The 22,304-nt window shown below is 37.9% G+C and overlaps 1 protein-coding gene across 1 annotated transcript; it reads right to left on the bottom strand.

The window, feature by feature from the left end:
- Positions 1 to 267: 267 nt before the first annotated feature.
- On the bottom strand, positions 268 to 1,419 carry LOC136070831 (uncharacterized mitochondrial protein AtMg00810-like). The gene is made up of 2 exons (XM_065781305.1): positions 1,147 to 1,419; positions 268 to 1,014 (listed from the first exon to the last, which is right to left on the bottom strand). Exons 1-2 carry the CDS (start codon positions 1,417 to 1,419, stop codon positions 268 to 270), a joined length of 1,020 nt encoding a protein of 339 aa, XP_065637377.1.
- Positions 1,420 to 22,304: the final 20,885 nt, after the last annotated feature.

The raw sequence follows: 22,304 nt of genomic DNA, 5'->3' as shown, positions 1-22,304 counted from the left end.
GGAAGCCAACTGGAGTTTGAATATAAGATCTCGAAGACGACCAGGTAGGTGAGACTTGGTGAAGATATTAGCAGGCTGGTCAGCAGAGGAGATGGAGAACAACTTGAGATTGCCTTTCTTAAGATGCTAGCGAGTGATGTAGCAGTTGATTTCAATATGCTTGGTGCGTTCATGGAAGACATCATTATGAGCAATGTAGATAGCACTACGATTGTCACAATAAAGAGGAGTAGCAGTGGGCTGTGGAGCATCCATGTCAGCCAAGTGCTAGCGAAGCCAGACAAGCTTGCAGGTGGTGTCGGCAAGGGCACGATACTCAGCCTCAGTACTAAAACGGGAAACAACATCCTGCTTCTTGCTACACCACAAGACAAGAGAAGTACCCAACATGAAACAAAAACCTATGATAGAGCATCGATCAGTCGGATCACCTGCCCAGTCCGCATCTGAATAAGCATGAAGCTTAAGAGAAGACCGAGAGGAGTAGTGTAGACCATGATAAAGTGTGCCCTTGACATATCGGAGAATCCGAAGAACAGCAGCATAGTGGACAGAACGAGGGGCATCCATGAACTTACTAACCATATCCACGGCATGTGAAATATCCGGACAAGTAACAATGAGATAGATCAGACTACCAACCAACTGACGATAGCGAGTAGCATCGGATATAGGTTCACCATCTAAGGGTGTGAGCTTTGCATTGTATTCCAATGGAGTGGAAACAGTCTTGTTGTTGGTGATACCGGCTTTAGAGAAAACATCAAAAGCATATTTAGCTTGGGAATGATAGTATCCATCAAAAGATGAGGTAACCTCAAGCCCAAGAAAATAACTGAGAGTGCCTAGATCTTTCATCGTAAAATGCTGACTAAGAAAGTGCTGAAGAGAGTGGATACCTGCAGAATCATCGCCAGTAATAATCATTTCATCAACATAAAGAAGAATAAAAGTGATACCAGCAGAGGATCTTCGGACAAAGAGAGTAGTGTCATGAGGACTCGAAGTGAAACCCTGCTGAGTAACAACTTAGCTAAACTTTTCAAACTAAGCTCAAGCAGCCTACTTGAGGCCATAAAGAGCACGGCAAAGGCGACAAACTTGACTGCCTGAGTGTGGATAATCAGGGGGTGGTTACATGTATACTTTTTCTTGGAGGTCTCCATTAAGGAAAGCATTCTTCACATCCATTTGATAAAGAGGCCAATGGCGAACGTCTGCCACAGCAATGAGACATCTGACAGATATAAGGCGAGCAACAGGAGCAAATGTTTCCTCATAGTCAATGCCATACTCCTGAGTAAAGCCCTTAGCAACTAAGTGAGCCTTATATCGTTCAACAGATCCATCAGTCTTGGTCTTGATCTTGTAAACCCACCTATAACCTACTACAGACTGACCAGGAGGCAAATCAACCATATCTCAAGTGTGATTCTTATGAAGGGCATCTAGTTCTTCGTTCATAGCTTGCTGCCAAAGAGGATCACTATGGGCCTCACAATAGGTGTGAGGTTCATAGAAGGTGGCAAAAGTAAAAGAGCAGTGATAATCAATGAGATAAGGGGAAGGAATGCTTACCCAAGTAGAACGACGAAGTTCAAGACCAACTTAAGGCTCAAGAGAGGGTGGTGCCACAGAATCCAAGACAGGCGGGTCATATGTCGAGGACAGAACCGAAGATGAGTCGTCTGGAGAGGCAGTCGATGTCGAAAAATCCTCAACAAGTTCAGGACAGAGAAGGAGGAAAAGATTAGTAAAAATGGGAGACTCTGAAAGAGAGGATGTAGGAAACTGCTGAAAACTTGTGAAAGGACGATGTTCCCAAAACTCAACATGACAGGAGACACGAAGGTGACGAGAAATGGGATCATAGCAGCGAAACCCCTTTTAAGATACACCATAACCAAGGAAACAACAGAGACGAGCACGAGGTTGGAGCTTTGTTCGTTTATGAGGAGGAAGAGAGACAAAGCAAGCACAACCAAAAACTCAAAGAGAGGAGTAGTCAGGAGTTTGACCATAGAGAAGCTCAAATAGAGATTTGTTATGTGTAGTTGGTGAAGGAATACGATTAATCGTGTACACAGCAGTGAGTGCAGCCTCACCCCAAAAGCACTCAAGAAGAGAGGCAGAAATGAGAAGGGTGCGAATAACATCAAGAATGTGACGATGTTTTCATTCTGCACGACCATTTTGTTGAGAGGTGTAAGGACAAGACCATTGAGGAAGGGTACCATGACTGTCTAAAAATGATAGAAAAGATTTATCATTATATTCTTGAGCATTATCTGATCGAAAGACTTTGATGGTGCAATTAAACTGTGTTTCAATCATTTTATGAAATATTTGGTAAATGGACACAAGTTCAGACCTATGGTGAAGCAGATAAATCCAAGTATATCGAGAAAAATCATCCACAAATATAACAAAATATCTAGATCCCCCCTTAGTGGGAACAGGTGCAAAACCCCAAATATCAAAATGTTTAAGATCAAAATGTGCAGAAGAAAAGGAGTCACTATTATTAAAGGGCAATTTATTTTGTTTGCCAAAATGACATAAAGTACAATCAAATTTTTGAAACTGAATTGAACCTAAATAATCTTGAGAAGCTAACAACTGAAGACGAGATAAGGATGGATGACCAAGACAAGCATGCCATAGATCAGGTGAGAGGGTGGCAGTGGTAGTAGCTGTAGAAATAACTTGTGAAGGAATCTTCAAGTCATGAACCTCAAACATGCGACCAACCTTACAGCCTGTCCCAAGCACTTGACCCATCCAAGGATCCTACACATCCACACTATGATTAGTAAATAAAAGATCTACACCTAATTCACAAAGTTGACCAACATAAAGCAAATTGAGGGATAACTTTGGGATATGAAAAGTGTCACTAAGGAATAAACAAGGAGAAGAGATTATTTCTTTATGACTAACAGGCATAGGAGTTCCATCGGCAGTGCAAATGGTGATTGGATGTTCTAAGGGTGCCTTATCAGAAAATTGGGATTCATCAGGAGTCATATGATTACAACATGCAGTATCAAAAAACCAAGGTTGTTTACCTAAGGTGACAGAAAGGGCAGTGGAAGTGTGGGATAAAACCTATTGAACAACTGCCTCAATATCAACTATAGTAAGTGAGGAAGCCAAAGATGGACCTGTAGGAATCGATGGATCTGAAGGACATACAGTAGCTGCCCGAGGAAGAGAAGCTTTATTCTGCTCTTGCACAAATTTCTGCAGTTTGCGACAAATTGAGATGTCATGGCCTTTAGCACGGTAAAACTTGTAGTGAGTACCTTTGGAAGACTGAGAGGTAGGATGCTCAGAGTTTATTCGTGGAAGAGCAGTGAATGAAGCAATGGGAGGCTGTGGAGATGGTGTAGCCAATACATGATCAGATGATGACATGTGATGAGTAGGCCAACTGTTCTCCTCAGAAATGAGCTCCTTGACTGCAATATCAAGAGAAGGAGTAGGAGACCGGCTAAGCAGAGAAGCCCTAGTAGGCTCAAAATCCTCGCGTAAACCCATCATGAAGTGCATAAATTTACGGCGATCCCGATATTTGACAAATAGCTCAATGTCCTTAGAGCACATTAGTGGAAGATCTGTAGCAGAGAGTTGTTCCCACATAGTAGAAGTCTCAGAATAAAAATCAAAAATAGACTGACCTGGCTCTTGGTGCATTTGATAAAGTTTTGATTCAATGTGGAACTCCAAGCTTGAATCATTTGTACAATTATAACGATCGCCCAAAAATTTCCAAGCAGCCTCAACAGTTTCAAGACAAGGAAGAAGATTATGAATAGAGAGAATAAATGTTTTGATAAACCAAGACAAGATCTTATTCTGAATACTCTCCCATTCCTCTAGGCGCTCTTCATAATCATCAACAGTCTTAGAGGCATCTTCAGCAGCTGTGGCTTTGGACTTAGGGTTTGGTACTGGCTTAGGGATTGAACTAGTCACATATCTCCACAATTTATGACCCTTAAGAAAGATAGTCATATTCTAAGACCATGCATGATAGCTAGTAGGACCATCCAACATAATGGTGATAGGACGAATGATATCTCGTTCGTTTTGTTGAGCCATAATGAAGAAAATGACCAAAAAGTGGGATATAGAGACCTCAAATAAAGAAACGAAGCCCAAAATCGGAATCTACGCGAAAAACTGAGCAAGATAGGCCCTGTTGAAAAATTTTGACTTTGGTCAAAGTTAACGGTCAACAATCTAATCAACAGTCAACGACTCGGTCAACAGTCAACAGCTAGATGTTGACGTATGCTAACGTGTCTGTGTGACGTCACTCTAGGGCTGACGTGGCAGGACATGATACGGGACAAGCGCGTGGAAGCTCATGACTGAGATGATCCAACGCGTGAGGCGCGTGTGAAATGAAGACGGCGCGTGAAGGCACGTGCAGGAGCGTAGTGGCGCGTGCTCATGAGGCAGAAACTTCAGCCGGCGCGTGGGAGCGCGTCAGAGGTGGTTTTTGGCTGTTCTTGGTTGGGTTTTGCTCGGGATTGTCAGATCTGCCAATGTGTGCCTTGACTTTGACTGTTTGATCAACAAACTGACGAAATCCGAGTGTTCTAAGGCTGTGGGCATGATGGCGATGACTCGCTTCTGACAGTGACTACTAGGCGAAGACGAGGGCAACGGAAGAACCCCGGAGATGTCCACAGGAACCAAAAAATCAGAGGAAAGACTCTGATACCATGTTAAGAATATAAAGTGAGAGAAAAACTGAATAGTCTATATATTGATGTGTAAAATAATGTACAAAAGAGAGCCTTATATATGCTAGGTATGTGTGCAATACAAGTAATATGAGTGTAGTACAAGTAAGGTATACTGAGCTAAGCCCAATGGGCTAATCTAGCCTAATCTATACACTAATATTGGATTTCTTTTTGGTGTGGATCTTAACAATTGTAGCCAAAATACCATTAGATCTGTATTTGGGACATGCCTTAGAAGGCTTTGGAGTCGGTCTAATTACTATGGCGAGAGACCATTGCTCATTAACGAAGCTTGCCCCACCAAGATTAGGGAACAACTATAGTAGTAGGATATCTAATTAATACCTTCATATTATAAATTTGTATTAATACATTATGTCTTTTCTTGGTAGCTAACATCTCAAGTTGTTGGCTATATTTATTCTGTATTTTCTATTTCTTGGTAGCTAACATCTCAAGTTGTTGGCTATATTTATTCTGTATTTTCTATTAAACAAGAATTTTTTAATCAAATTTCAACTTTGAGCTATTCAACTGGTGCGATCATCGGTGCGCTTGTATTCATTTGGACCAAGGTTTAATGAAAAATTTTCACTTTCATTTAGTAAATATTAGATTTTTAAACATTCATCCGCTCTCGTGAGCATAAGCATTCATCTGCTCTCGTGAGATAGATACCATATAACGTTGGCCAAGCTAGTTTAAAATTAAACACCTTCTCTCTCACTTGTTTTCCCCAATTTATGTATCATGCTCCACAATTTTGTTATGCGAGCACCTCTGCCAACTCAACTTTACGAAAATCTTCATCTTTAATTAATTGAAGAATATGACAAGAGCTTTATAATGGAAGGTCATCATCTTGCTTAGTTCCTAAAACCATTTGCATATCTCTACAGCGAACATTTATGTGTAAAATTAAACATATGCAAATTAATATGGTATAAACCAAAAAAAAAAAAATTATTAAATTTATTTCTATAAATTTGTACAATAAACGTTTATGTTTAAGTTTAAGTTTTGTTTTAGTTTGTTCAACAAATGATTATTAAAGCATACTTAGGAACAAAATGCTACACACATAACACAATAAATATACAAGTGGATCTGATTTGACATCTTTCAAGAAATGTACATTACAAAAATATGACAAAAAAAATACAAAAATGGAGAAAGAACGCAACGAGTATAATACAAGTATAATATAAGTTTTTTTTTTTTTTACAATATAAAAATTCTACTCTAGCCTAATCTATGTGTATATGTGTGTGAAACTCCCTTCTGGAGACTTGAACCCCGACCTTTGCCCCCCACACCCTACAAGCACTTATACTTGTAAAGTAATCATCACACCAAGGGTGTGCAATGGTACAAGTATAATATAAGTTATATTTTAAAAGTTTGTAACAAAAATTAGGGAAAATTTTCTCATTTACATTTTTGAGGATAAATACAATGATCCAGCATACTTGCAAAAGCAATTTTACTTTCTAGTCAAATTTCTTCTTCCTTATGAGAAAAAAATAAAAAAATTTAATTCCATTAGAATTAAATGCAAATTAATTTGAAATAAGATAGTCATTAGATAAAATAATATAATAAACTTGTTTGCTTTTCGTTCAATTATTTTAGTTGAACTAGTATCTATGTGTTGTTTTACTCTATGGACACCATTTTTCACAACAAATTTAATAATTATGAGTATGAGTGGTTGTGGGAGATGTTATCAACCAATCAGAGCAAAGACTTTACGATGGAGGTCATTTTATTCGAGTGAAAGTTGTAGTTGATGTTACGATGCCATTATGTCGGGGTCGCCTGGTTTCTTTAAGCAATAATAAGCAAGTGTGGGTTTCATTTAGGTATGAGAGGTTACCAAATCTCTGCTATTGGTGTGGTAGCCTCTTACACAATGATCAGGACTGCGAAAGGTGGATCAAAAGTGAAGGGTCCCTTAAGGCTGATCAAAGGGAGTTCGGACCTGAGTTAAGAGCTCAACCTTTTGTGGTTTCGAAGAAGAGTGTAGTCTCAGTGCCTGGGTATTATGCTACAAAGAGGAAAGAACAGCGTGGTAATTTCTGCCAACCAATGGAAGGGATGACACCGGTTCAGCCATGCCCAGAGTTGACCACGGTGCAGGAAGGAGCAAAGGAGGACCATGACCGTTACAAATCAGAAACTTCAATGGGTAACGGTAACAGCGGTTTAAAACCCATTAAGACCGCAGACCAAATAATCAAGCCAGCAATTAATTCCATGAGTTATGGGATTCCAGAAAAGTCCACTAATGATGAAACATTGCCAGCTAAGGAAAGTTACACAGCTGTGGTGCCAAGAAAGGAAAAAGAGGATGAAGTCAATGCAGGGACACGGGAAGGAATTAATTATCAGCGCCCAAATCAGGAATTGAATAAAAAAATTCCTCACGTGACCACTAGGGCTTCAACACAAGCAAAACGTTTTCTCCCTTCTTGGACACGTAGATGCAGGCCGGTCACACAAACCCAGAAGCAAACAATACAAAGAATTGCAGGAAAAAAAAAAGGAGCTTGTGATATCAAAAGACTATGTGGAATTAACCTCAAAGCGTCTTCAGATTTCTCACAATGTGGATGATACACCTATCATATTGGCGGAGGCTGATCTTCAGCCCCGCCAAGAGCAATGAGTTGTTTAGCTTGGAACTGTCGTGGGCTTGGGAACCTACGTACAGGAAGAGAGCTTGTGGGAATCACACGGGTAAAAGATCCCTCTGTAGTGTTTGTGGCTGAGACACTTACAGATGATGCAAGGCTAGAGATTGTACAACGAAGTATTGAACACGACCATAGATGGGTGGTTCAAAGGGAAGGTCGAGGAGGTGGATTGGCTCTGTTTTGGAAGTCCTCCATTAATCTGACGGTAATCGGTTCGTGTAAGTATTACATTGATGCAATTGTAGACAAGGGTACGAACAATGAGTGGCGATTGACTGGTTTTTATGGTGAACCTAAAACAGCAAGAAGGTTGAGGCATGGGAGAAGCTCAGGTATCTCAATTCTATATCTAATATTCCATGGCTATATGTCGGGGATTTTAATGAGATAATCAGACAAGATGAGAAAGTGGGTGGTGCTCTTAGGCCTCATAATCAAATGCAGCTGTTTAGAGAAGTTTTAGATGAATGTGGATTTATGGATTTAGGGTACATTGGACCCAAATTCACATGGGCTAGACATTTTGATAATGGGAACTCAATTTGGGAGAGATTAGATCGAGTATTGGCCACAAATGATTGGTTTTTAAAGTTTCCTGGTACGAGGGTTCACCACTTACGTTGTGATTCATCAGACCATGTCCCAATCCACATTGTATTCTCAGGTTTGGAACCTTTAAGGAGGAAGAAGTTGTTTCGGTTTGAAGAAATGTGGTTGTCTAATCCTAGGTGTTCTGAAATTGTGGAAGCCGTGTGGGAAAGGGGTGTTTCTGAATCGGGGGAAGGGATTTTGCATAGAGTGGAGAAGTGTGGTAAAGACTTAAGTTGGTGGAATAAGAATGTGTTTGGGAATGTGAGAAGGGAGCTAGAAAAATTGGGGAAACTACTCCTCAAGGCCAAAGAGGAAGCTATCCATAGGGGAGACAATACTAGGGTAAGGCAATTAAAAAAAGAAATTGAAGAGTGGTGTGATAAGGAGGCTACCATGTGGGCACAAAGGTCAAGATTATTATGGGCAAGACAAGGAGATAAAAATTCGAAATACTTTCATAGCTGTGCCACGAAACGATATCGGAAAAATCTAATAGAGGGGATTAGAGATGAAGGGGGTTTATGGAAAACAATTATGGAAGAGATCACTGAAGTCCTTGTAAGCTACTACCACTCTCTTTTCACGTCTAAGGGCCATGTGGATGCTTCTAGGGTGCTAGAGTATGTGCCTAACGTGATTACTGATGAAATGAATGCTTTACTAAGTCGAAAATTTGAAGTCCATGAAGTGGAGAGAGCCTTGCATCAAATGGCTCCTCTAAAAGCACCAGGTCCAAATGGGATGCCACCATTATTCTACCAACACTTTTGGGGCACAGTTAGACATGATGTTACCTCCTCCATTCTGTTGTGGCTAAATTCAGGTACCTTCCCGCAATCCCTTAATCACACCTTTATCACCTTGATCCCTAAAAATAACTCTCCTGAACATGCCCATCAATTTCGCCCTATTAGTTTGTGTAACGTGTTGTATAAAATTTTTTCTAAAGTTTTAGCCAGCCGTTTAAAGAAAGTCTTACCCTTTATCATTTCTGAACACCAATCAGCCTTTACAAAAGATAGACTAATATCTGACAATATAATGGTGGCCTTTGAAACTCTACACTGTCTGCAAAGATATAATTCGTGAAACCATGGTTATGTGGCTGTAAAATTAGACATGAGTAAGGCTTATGATAGGGTGGAATGGGCTTTTTTAGAAGGGATTATGAGGAGGATGGGGTTCAACGAAGGGTGGATACATTTGATTATGTTGTGTGTTAAAACTGTGACATACTCAATGTTGGTGAATGGAGAACCATGTGGCATGATTCACCCAACTAGGGGTATAAGACAAGGCGATCCCCTCTCCCCTTTCCTTTTCTTGCTTTGTACTGAAGGGTTGAATGGGTTGATAAAAAAAACGGAAAGGAATGGGGATATCCATGGCTTCTCTCTTTGTAGAAGAGGCCCTAAACTAACACATTTGCTTTTTGCAGACGATAGTCTTCTTTTTTGCAGGGCTACAATGGAGGAGTGTGACAAGGTGTTAAACATGTTAAGTGACTATGAAGATGCTTCCGGCCAAAAAATTAATAAGAGCAAGACGGCACTTTTTTTTTAGTAAAGCTATGGACGGTGCTATAAAGGATCAAATCAAAGAAGCATGGCAAGTTCCAGAAATCATGCAATATGAGAAGTATTTGGGGCTGCCATCCTTTGTGGGGAGAGGAAAGAAAGCAAGTTTCAACTACATTAAAGAGAGAGTGTGGCAAAAAATCCAAGGTTGGGAAGGGAAGCTACTTTCCCAAGCGGGTAGAGAGGTGTTGATAAAGTCAGTCATCCAAGCCATTCCCACTTATACAATGGGATGCTTCAAAATTCCAATGGGCCTATGTAATGAGATCGAAGCTATGATAAAAAAATTTTGGTGGGGTCAAAGAGGCAACTGAAGGAAGATACATTGGATGAAATGAGATGAGTTGACAAAGTCTAAAGATGTAGGTGGTATGGGCTTTAGAGACTTGGCAAAATTCAATGACTCCCTATTAGCAAAGCAAGCATGGCGCCTTTTACATAATCAAAATTCCCTTTTCTACAAAGTTTTCAAGGCTTGGTTTTTTCCTAACTCAACTATCATGGAGGCAAAGGAGTCTAGTATGGGTTCTTATGCTTGGAGGAGTATACTTGTAGGAAGGGATGTTATTCAAAGGGGAGCTCGATGGAGAGTGGGCGATGGAAAAAAAAAATTAGAATTTGGCAAGACCATTGGCTGCCAAGGAAACACCCTCCACTTGCACTATCTTGTCCCTTGACAGATTTTGAAAATGCAACAGTGGACATCTTAATCGACCCACGAAGTAGGCAATGGAATGTAGATATGGTGGATGGGTTGTTTAATACTAAAGAAGCAGAAATAGTAAAAAGTATTCCCTTAAGCCAGGAAGTAGTAGAGGATATCTTATTTTGGCCTTACTCTTGTGATGGAAGGTATAGTTGTAAAACCGGGTATAGATTCTTGAAAGAGGAGGAGGAGCTGACTATGGAATCAAGGGAGGTTACAAACGAAGATAAGCAGTTTTGGAGGGAGATTTGGTGTTTAAAGGTTCCACCAAAAGTAAGGAATCTGCTATGGCGTGCTTGCCGTGAAACCCTGCCCACAAAGAGTGCTCTGTTTTGCCGCAAAATATCGCCAGATCCTTTATGTGTTAGATGCCAAGCTTCAGCTGAGACTCCTTTGCACGCCTTGTGGTCTTGCTCAGAACTTGATTCGGTGTGGTCAGATACGGTGCTCTGGAGCAACAGAGGTTCAATGCAATTCATGGACTTCAAAGAACTCTTATCATGGCAGATAAAAAACAAAAACCAGCTTGAGCTTTTCGCTGTCACAGTCTGGACAATATGGAATCAGCGGAACCGGGTTCGGGTTAACCAGCCAGAGGATGCACTTCACCAGCTTGCCCACCTCTCCAAGGTCTGGTTGGATGATTATCGTGGTAGGCTATTCAGTCCAGACACACAGGTGCTACAGGTCCGGCGCTTAGAGAATCGGTGGAGACCGCCACCATTAGAATTTTACAAAATTAATTTTGATGGTGCAGTATTTCCACGTGAGAAGAAAACAGGGGTCGGAGTCGTGATTCGAGATCGCAAAGGCCAGGTCATTGCATCTAGTTCAAAGCTGGTTCATCAACAACTTTGCAGCACCGAGATTGAGGCATTGGCAGCTGGTTGTGCTCTCTCTTTTGCGCTGGACGTTGGTGTTAAACGAGCCATCTTGGAAGGAGATTCTTTGACTATGGTTAAAGGTCTGATGGAGGAGGAAAGAATGCTGGTACCATTGGGTTTATTAATTGAGGATGCAAAAAGTTTGTCACACAATTTTGATGAATTATGTTACTCTCATACAAAGAGGGAATGTAATGCGTTAGCTTATAATCTGGTTAGATATGCTGTAAGCATACCAAATTTTTTAGTATGGATGGAGGAAGTTCCATCACAGTTTCAATATGTACTTCAAGCCGACTCTGTAGGCTTATTTTAATAAAATAAATTCCATGGTTGGACCCTCAAAAAAAAAAAAAAGAGTATGAGTGGTTGACACAACTAAAACTCATGAACCAACAACCTTTTCTCTCTCATTCATAGTTGAATACATCAACAACTGTGAAATTTGTTGTAAAAAAAATTTGTTAGTATCATTATTGCCTTCTAATATATTCATTTCGATCTTTTTAAGATAATCATTACTAACATGCATGTATATATATTAAATATAATTACATTCAATAGAATCAAATATCAAATCATAACGAAGCATGTAACTATAATATTCAATAAGTGTTTGAGTGATTGTAGGTCACTCATCTTTATTTTGGGTTTATCTCTATCATAAACGTACGTGCAGTTTCTGAGAGATCTCTCTAGTAAGACCTCTCTCTAGAGACACCATCAAGAGTATGCTAGAATTTGGAGCATGAAAATATAGGTTGAAACTCTTTAGCCTCTTTAATGACAGGTTGAAACTCTTTAGCCTCTTTAATGACAAGAAGTTGTTTCAAGAATTGTAAAGGCCACATGGAGGAGTGTGTAAAGCGAGCAAGAAGAGATCCGACAAGTAGCTGAACAGTTCCTACAAGGTATGTGAATATATAAGCCATCTATATATATTCAACATCAACAAAGAAAAACCATTCCGTTTTGAGGAAATATGGCTATCTGATAGTTGCTGTGGGGAAGTAGTTGAAGCAGCATGGAGCTCTTGTGCTTCTATGGGTTCAGACAAGGAAATAATTGGTAAGATTGAAAAATGTGGAAAAGATTTGAGTTGGTGGAACAAAAATATTTTTGGTAATGTTCGCAGGGAGCTTTGTAAAAAAAGGAAGGTGCTAATTGAAGAGGAGGCAGCAGTAATCAATGAATCAAAGAACTACAACTTGAGATCAATATATTGCTAGATCGAGAAACTAGAATGTGGAATCAACGATCTCGTATTCTATGGCTGAGCAAAGGAGATGGCAACACCAAAGTTTTCCATAGCCGAGCATCACACAGGTTCAAGAAAAATTCGATCTTGGGCATCAATGACTCTCACGGCCGTTAGAGAGAAATCCCGAGGAAATTGCTGAAGTACTCCTAGGTTTTTATAATGACCTCTTTACCTCATCAAACCCGGTCCTATCTCCATCAGTTCTAGATCAGATTCCTCAAGTTATCTCTAATGATATGAACTAGCAATTGATTTGCAAGTTTGAGGAATGAGAAGTAGCTACAGCTTTGAAGTAGATGGCACCAATGAAGGCTCCTAGACCGCATGGTATGCCACCTTTATTCTACTAGCATTTCTGGCCAATGGTAGAAGGTGATGTGACTCAATCGATGTTGCATTGGCTAAATTCAGGTACTTTGCCACAACTAGTAAATCATACATTTATAATTCTTATCCCCAAAAAAAATAAAAATAAAAATAAATAAAAATTCTTGAGTTTGTGTCTGAATATCACCCCATTAGTTTATGCAATGTTCTTTACAAAATTTTCTCCAAAGTCCTAGCAAATAGGCTTAAAAAATTCCTCCCATCTATCATTACTGAACACCAATCTGCTTTTGCAAAAGATTGCCTCATAACAGATAACATTCTGGTTGCTTTGAAACCTTGCATTTCATGAAAAACTATAAATCAAGTTCTTCTAGTTACATGGCCTTAAAACTTGACATGAGTAAAGTCTATGATCGGGTTAAATGGAGTTTCTTGGAGAATTTGATGAGGAGAATGGGTTTTTGTGAAAGGTGGATTAGACTTATCATGGTTTTGTGTGAGAACGGTCACTTATTCTATACTAGTTAATGGAGAGATAAAGGGTCTCATTAGCCCCTCAAGGGGCCAAAGACAAGGGGATCATCTTCCTCTTATGTACTGAGGGCCTACATAGGCTCATAAAAAATGCAGCAAGAAATAGCGAAATCACAGGGTTCGATCTTTGTAAACGAGGCCCTAAACTCACTCATTTGTTTTTTGCATATGATAGTCTCCTTTTCTGCAGGGTCACTTTGACTAAATGTAACAACATGTTGAACCTCCTATCGGTGTATGAGGAATTGTCGGGGAAAAAAGTAAACAGGGATAAAACAGCTATTTTCTTTAGCAAATCCATGACAGAAGCTACTAGATAGATTGTGAAAGGGACTTTGGGGGTTCGTGAAATCCATCTATGAATAATATTTGGGATTGCCATCTTTGATTGGAAAGGGTAAAAAAGCTAGTTTTAGTTATATCAAGGAGAGAGTGTAGAGAAAGTTGCAGGGTTGGGAAGGTAAACTCTTATCCCAAGCAAGGCAAGAAGTGCTCATCAAAGCAATTATTCAAGCGATCCCAGCATTCGCTATGGGATGTGTGACCGATGCTCCTGCAATGTGGAATCTACTACTCACGTATTATGGTCATGTAATGAAATCTCTTCAATTTGGTCTTCAAATTTGTGGAGTTTTCGTTCCAACACCAACTTTATCTCCTTTAAAGAACTGCTGTCTTAGATACTCAAGAACCATGCGAATCTGGAAATCTTTGCAATGCATCAAAGAAATCAGGTTCGCCTTCACATTCCTTGCTCCAACTCTAATCAGGTAGCATCTCAGACCAAAGCAAAACTGGCCGAGTTTAATGCAGCTCTCCCACCAAAGCCACCAGTGTTGCCAAGACAAAAAGTTTTATGGAAGCCGCCGCCGGAACTAGGACTGTACACAGTGTGGTGCGGCCGGTTTTTGTGGCCATTTCTACACTGCACTGGAACATTCGGTTTCCTAAAAACCCGAGCTGCTGCCGCGCCTGAGGAATGGTTCTCCGACAACATCGATGGCAGTTCTAGTTGGCGTGGTGGTCGGTGTCCACCTATCTATCACACACAGAGAAAAAGAGAGATCTAAAACCAAAATCAAACCCAGAAAACTAAGTTCTGACTTCTGAGTTTGAGAGGCGAGAGTGTGAGACTTGACAGGAGCAGAAGTCTGGAGAGTGAAGAGGAGAAATTAGAGTAAAGAGGAGAAATCTGCGTTGGAAACAACTCAAGAGAAAAGACATTTGTGGCTGAGATCAAAAGAGAAAAAAAATATCTTGCACAGTGACTGACTCAAGCAGTGACAGGAATCATTTTTTTTTTTTTAATATTTTTTTTTTTTCAAAAAACGCAAGTGGCAAGAGAATGACTAACCTATGCGGCATTTTTTTATTTTTATTTTTCAAAAAATGAAGTGGCATGATTGTAACCCACTAACCACCCATACAGCCATACAACATTTTTTTTTAATATATTTTTTTTCAAAAAATGCAAGTGGGAGATACTAGTCTTACTTAGACAAGACCACTCAAGAGTCTCAGACTACCACCTGACACGCGTTAACTTCCTTTTTTTTAATTCAGAATTTCTTTTTGATAAGGATGTTAGGCCTGTACATTCATGGATAAGAATTCAAAAATTTTTTTGATAAGAACAACCCTGTTCATGGGTGAACGTTAGGCCTCTTCTTCTTCTTTTTCTTTTTTTGCTGAAGCCTCTTCTTCTTCTTAATTCTTATACATATTAACATATATATATATATATATATATAAACCATGCTTGAGTCGGTTCGGTCTTTGTCAGTGTGCACATCTTGGTGCCGATGGCCGCATCGGTCCGATGTCAACACTGAAGATCTACCGCCGACCACCGTGCCAGAAACCTTCAACGGAGCCCTGAGCAAGGCGGGGCAATGCAGTCAGACCAGTTTTGTCAGTGCCAGTATTTCCTTGAACGGGCCAAACCGGAACCCAGCATATTTAAGATTAACTTCAACGGAGCTGTCTTCACGAATGAAAAGAAGAATGGCATTGGAGTAGTTATCTGTGATTATCAAGGTCAGGTAATTGCCTCTCTTGCCCAACAACTTCCCTGTGCGCTCCTGCCAATTGAAGTTGAAGTCCTTGCTGCAGCCCATGCCCTTGAGTTTGGTTCGAAAATTGGTATTGGTGAAGCTGTGCTTGAGGGAGACTCAGAGCTTACCATTTCAGCATTGAAGGAAGATGGCCACTCTATAGCTTTGGTGGACCCTCTCATACAAGATGCTCTTGTCTGGTCCGATATGTATTCAAAATTGCTTTACTCTCATTGTAGAAAAGAAGGAAATAAACTAGCCCATATCTTAGCTAGACATTCCATTAATGTCTTGGACTATGGAGTGTGGATGGAGAATGTTCCACCACCTTTGTTTTCTATTTTCTAGTATGATGTAGCCAATTTGGCATTTTCAACATAAATATAATTCATTTGCTTCTCAAAAAAAAAAGTATGGAATCTATAAATGCTAATTGCAAATGGTTCGATACTTTATTTCATGCTTTGAAGTGATGGTTGGATGGATAATTCATGGATTAATTGAGGTTCTAACTATTGTACCTAAAAGAAAGAAAAGAAAGGGGAAAAAAGATAGCTTAGCAATAAGGATTTATATATTGTGGGTTCCTAGCTTAATTGATAAAAATATTTATCCAAAGTTTTACTATTTACCAAACAAAATCTTTATTGTTAACCAAGCAATCCTATAAAATCAAATCACATCTAACAAAATAAAACAATCTAGAGCAGGTGAAACAAAACAAAACAAAAACCAGACTAAGCAATGAACTATAATTTCGAACAGTGCCGGCTCAATGGTATAAGCCATTGATGCGGTCGCCTAAGGCCCAAAGTGGAAAAAAAGACCCCTAAATTTTAACCAATGGTATTAATTAAGCCGAAATATTAACAAATAAATACAACATAATTTATGTTAATTAATAGTAATTTTCCATATGAAACAAGATAATTAATTTTCGTCTTAGGCCCCCAAATGTATCAAGCCGCCCCTTATCTTGAAGCAATGAGTCAATAACAATGAAACTGTATTATTGTCATGACCAATCTCCAATGACCTTAAGCCACTACACAGCGATTACAAAGAGAGAGAGGGATAGTAATACCATGAAATCGGTGGTAATGAAGGGATTGTTAAAAGCAACAATCACTTAAGTGTGGTATAGTAAATAAATAACCAAAAGCGAAAAAATAGTAATACATCTAATTTTGCAAGATTCACTTAAATGATTATATATAATCACTTAAATGTGGTTAAGCAAGGTATGTACATTTCACATAGCAAGGACATGTGTAATTTTTCTATTATTGGTACAACCAAGTTAATAGTCAAATTTTGTCGAAAATTACTTAACTTTTGCCAATTCGACACTTAGTCAGTGATAAGGAAATTTTCTGTGAACCTCATGCTTTTTACAACCATTGCAATTTTTACTTGATCTCTTCTCAGGTAAAATTCCGATCTTAATCCGCACATATTTGAGAAAAAACCAAAAAGCAACCAAAAAAAAAAAGACTGCTTGGCAGATATAATTCCTAAGCTTATGTTGCAAAGCAGCGAAGAGAAAGAGTAGCGGATATAAAGCAAAGGGAAATAAGAAATATATGAAATAAAGATAATATTTACAAACAATTAATTAATTTTATGAAGAATGACCAATATGTCTATTGCCTAACGACAAGTACAAATGAAGTAGTAAGACTTATTTAACAAAATTAATTCAAATCAAATGTAACGTGCCAGTCATTGGACCAATTTAGTACAGATTCAATCAAGAAAATCCCTTCAGCTTCATAATCTGTCTCCTAGTCACCTTTGCGATCGAGACTGCTCGTTGAATTTCTTCTTGGATTATTCTTTCATAAACCATAGATCAGGCTAAACTTACTGTCTTAATTTGACAAATATAGCAATAGCATGGACCTTGAAAGGGACAAATTTTCAGTACTTTTTCGTTCCTTGATCTATGTGAAAATTTGTAAGGAAAGCCGCAAGAGAACGAGGTTGGTGAAAATCAGCAAGTAGTAACTCATCTAACCAAGCCTCGTCATAAGAAACCCCACTTTTTTTATTATCATGACAATCCTTTTGGAATTCACACTGACTCTTCTTCTCCATGCCAAGCTTCCCAAGGAATGCCGGCTCTGAGCAATACTCCCCATCCAAAACCTCATCTATCTCAAGCTTTTTAGTGTATGAAGAATGGTCAAGAATATCATTAGAACAATGATCAACCTTATTATTGTTTTTCTCTGCAGGACTTTGCTCTACAAGCGCATGGAAGAATCTCTCATCAGAAGCCAGATCATCGGAGGAAGCATCGACAGTATTGATTTTCTGGTCCGGACTTTGCTGTACAAGCGCATTGAAGAAACTCTCATCAGAAGGCATATCATCCATTAATGAAGCAGAAGATTGTATCTCCCACTTCTTCCGCTTCTCTTCTTTACTGCCGAACTCCATGGCAGGCCAAATATCTGAATCAAGAGTTACTGATAATCTTTTTGATGATAAAACTAAACGAGAGATCGCCTGGTTTTATATTTATATACAGGATTTGGGTCTCCGACTCCGTTTAGTAGAGAGTTTTCTAGTTGGTTTGTGTCTCCTACTGGGTCTAGGGTCGGTTTTGTCTCCAACGTTTTCAATATTGTAGTTTTGCTTTTTAGTTTATGCAATATTGTAGTTTACTTTTATGGATATGCCAACTGCTAGTGCTACTGATTTATTTACCCAAAAAAAAAAATGTTAGTTCAATTTATGTTTTAAAACTGTTAGTGTAGGTGGCATATGCAAGGTATGTGCTCGGTGAGAAAATTAAGAAAAAAAAATTATTTGAAAAAATATAAAATTATATACATAAAAAATGTATATCATACAAAGTTATTTTCATTAGTATAAGACTTTTGATACCTATTTGCTAAAGACAATATCCACTCATTAAAAACTTCTAAAAGTGATAACGAATATTGTTATCTTCTAACAATAAGTAACTGAGTTTTGCTAAAACCTTGTCATAATATTTAAATTTTCACAATGAATAATGTCATATGCTACAATTAAAACTTTTCATCAAATACCTTTAACCATACACAACGAAAATTTTGTCATTTTTATTTTCTTCTTTATCATTCTACATGAGTCTAGGTACAATCTTTAGTTTAATTAGTTTTTAATGAACACCCATTCTAGACAAGAAAAGAAAAGAAAAGAAAAATAATAACAAAAGGCATGTATCATTGAATTTCCCATTAGATAAATTATAAGTTTCAAAGAATGTGTCACACACCATCTAATTTCACTTTTCAAAGGATATAGGTCAGTTTTTCTTGCTTTTATTTAAAACGTTTTCTGTTTCTCAAAAAAAAAAATATTTAAAAGGCTTTCTGTCATCCCCAATTGACAAATACTATTTATTTACACTAATTAGTCTTTTATTTAATAAAATTTGTGGGCTACTTATTTTGAATTTTTGATGCGTTGACACATACTATTTGTTAACATGAATTTTTCATCTATTTAATTGAATTTATAGAGGGTTTATGCTTTATTTCTTCAATGAAATGTATATATATTGTTAATATTGATGTTAAGAACCTTATACAAAATGAGGAAAACTTAGATATATCACCTTAGTACTATTTCTTAGCTACCCCTTTTAAATTTTGATAATTTGTCAAATTAGAAAAAAATAACAAAAGGCGTTGAAATCTAGCTTTCTTATGTTTCCTTTTCTTTATTTCTTTTTCTTTCTTTCTTTTGTTTGTTTTTTTTCTTTTTCTTTTTCACCGTAACCTGCAAGAAACCATGTCTTTATTAGATTCTCTTTGACTTCAGTCAGATCTACAAAAAGTCCACAGCCGTGTCATCGATCCAATGGATAAAAGAGAAAGTTGTCCGATAATTAAACAATTGTGCAATTGAGAGAGAGAGAGAGAGAGAGAGAGAGAGACGAGGAGGTCACACCGATGAGCACCGCCATTTGTGGTGGTGTAGGAGTTGGTAGCTGGTAGATTTAGCCATGGAGATTTGGCTACAGGTTTTCCTGTTTTGGGGTTTTGTCACTGGATTTCCAAATAGGTTTTCAATTTTAACAGAGCCTAGAGAAAAAGAAAATAAAAGGAGATTGATTTTTAATAGCATTGTTGATTTATTTTTAATTTAATAGAAGGCTGAAATTTTGGAACAAGCTAGACCTACAATTTGAGCAATTAGATATTTTTATGATTATATTATATAGTTGTCATTTTGCATATGTTTTTTGCTACACTATTAGTCCTTGACGTTTGCCTCTTGAGCATAATTGGTCCCTAAAGTTTTAAATGAGCACAATTGGTCTCTAAATTTTCAAAAATGAGAACAACTGACCCTCTTTTTAACAACTATTATAGTCTCAATGTCTAGATGGCTAACAGATTAATGACAAAAACCAAATTTGAAGTGTTAGACCTGTTATGAAACGGGTCTCCCAAATCCAAATTTGAAATTGAAACCAAAAAGAGAGAGGGAACCAAATCCCAAGTCGTCATCCTCCACCCCTCGCGACTCATCCATTGCATAGCCACTGCACAAGCGACCCTGACCACATAAATTGATATGGGATGAATCAAATGAGACATCCTGTAGTCATTTCATTGTCACCCATTCATTGCATAGCCACAAATTGGAAGTCATGTTAGCAACACAAGTTGTTTGTTAATTAACGTGAATATTTTTTTTTTTTTATGGAAAACACACACACTTACAACGACACGCCAACTCCAAAACTATTAGCTTTTGTTGATTAGTTACATAAATATGTTGAACAGAAGAATCAGTATATACTTATATAATCACAATTATATTTGGCAAATGATTTTACTAAACGTATTTTGTCATATGGTTTTTTTTTATCTACTTTATTCTTGTTTCTAATGTCGTTGGCAAAGGTAGGGGACAAATTTCATATCCCTCCCTCTTTATCATTTCAATTTTAGATTTGGCATCTGTGGGGGGAAAAGCCCAGCCATACGTAGTGGGCTTAAAGCCCAATGTGAAGGTTGTTGTATGTCCGAAGAGGCTAAAATTGTCGATGGGTACTTCGCGTGAAAGAAGGACACATGGGGATGAAGAAACTCCGTCCGAAGAGAGCATCAGTGTTCCGAAGAGATTATTATCCTGGGATGAAAGGATTTTGGGTCATGTAAATATCTAGGGAGTTCGAATGAGTTTACTAGTGACTTCAGTAATCTAGATAAACTTTAGACACGCCTGGAGATAAGAGGAACGAAGAAATATCTAAAAGGAAAAGTTGCCACCACCGTATTAAATGCACTGCAACAACTTTTCTGACGGCATTTATGTGGAGAAGACCCCTGAACAGTGTAACTTCAACTACTGCCACTCACAAAAAGCTGAGGGAGATATATGACATGACATGCACTCAAGTAGAGAGCTAGATGAAGAACAAGTAGACGATGGGGATGATGGGTGAGGATGTTATATAAAGAAGAAGGACTCCTAATAGAAAAAGAAAAGGGAGAGAGAGGAGAGGTCTGACTGTAACCCTAAGAATTGTAACCTATATTCAATTTATCATAAGTCTCTTCAAACTTGAACTTACTTGATTTTTACGTGTATTTTCATGCTGGTTTATACTGGGACGTTGTGATCAACCATTATAAGATCCACAGTCAACCTAACTCTATCATCCACGCTCTACAAATTTATTGTTTTTGGGCTTGGGCCACAAATCCTAACCCTACAGCATAAAAATGGGATTTGATTTTAGAATACCCATTTCAAAACAAGCCTAACACATTAAATTTTCTTTTTCAATTTTTTTAATATTAAAATTGATGACATGTCACTTAAAAATTGTCATGTCATTGTTCAGTTAGCCACAGTAAGTATTGAAACTAACACTGTTAACAAAAGGACCATTTGTGCTCATTTTTTAAATTTTAGGGACCAATTATGCTCACTTGAAATTTCAGGGACCAATAGTACTGAGAAGCAAACTTCAAGGACCAATTGTGTATTTTTGCCTTTTTTTTTCCCACTTTGATAAAACTTATGTGCAGCTCCACCTAATATTTGTCTAGTATAATATATCATGATTTTTGAACAAAGTAGGATCTAGATGCTCAAATCTGATCCTTTAGAATGCCACAGATTTGTGCACTTGAGGCCCAAATGATGTGATTATGAATGTTCTTGTTTATATATTGTTAGCCTGTAATGTATACATAGCATGGGTTTCAGAATAATGGTCTTTGTTTGTAAAGGAGAACACTAGCAATGGGACCTATGAAAATAGTACAATAATAATAAACACAATAATATTATGTTACATTACAAATATTTTGTTATATAGTAATGAATTATCAGGTACATTAATTAAATCCAAATTTCAAAATAAAAAAAAATAAAAAAATAAAAAATAAAAGAAACAACAACAACAATAATAATAATTATATAAATAAATAAAAACAATAACAACAACAACAACAACAACAACAACAAAGACGATGATGATGACAGAAGTCAACCAAATTCTATAGTGTAGCCCTAGTTTTTTTCTTCCAACGTGGGCAAACATGAATCACCTCCGCTTAATTCCTCTTTCTTCTTTGGTCCAACTTGTTCAATCGTGAGAAACTCCACACCAAAGTTGAGAATAGTAGCTTTGAAGGTCGTCCAGACTTCAAATGCTTTGGAAATATCGATTCTGGAAATGACCGAATTGATTTTATATTATGCATATTAGCACCCACAGACTTGTCTTATTAATTAAGTTAGAATCCCAAAAAACATTGTCTTCTTCTACGCTATAAAACATTTTTTCATTTCCTTGACTAGGGACAAAGCCTGCCTCCAATTAAAAAAAAAAAAAAAAAAAACAAAGAGAAGCTAATATAATGTATTATTTATTTTAATTTCGTTGTAGCCTATGA

Source organism: Quercus suber, unplaced genomic scaffold (assembly GCF_002906115.3).
Source record: "Quercus suber isolate HL8 unplaced genomic scaffold, Cork oak 2.0 scaffold_263, whole genome shotgun sequence".
NCBI classification, from domain to species: Eukaryota; Viridiplantae; Streptophyta; class Magnoliopsida; order Fagales; family Fagaceae; genus Quercus; species Quercus suber.
The sequence above is the reverse complement of the archived record's forward strand: the minus strand, read 5'-3'. Positions and strand labels throughout refer to the sequence as shown.

Coding starts and splice junctions, on each gene's coding strand:
- LOC136070831 (XM_065781305.1), bottom strand. CDS start 1,419: ATGGTTGATTTGCCTCCTGGTCAGTCTGTAGTAGGTTATAGGTGGGTT. Junction 1,015..1,146: donor ATGGAGACCTCCAAGAAAAA/GTATACATGTAA, acceptor GTTACTCAGCAG/GGTTTCACTTCGAGTCCTCA.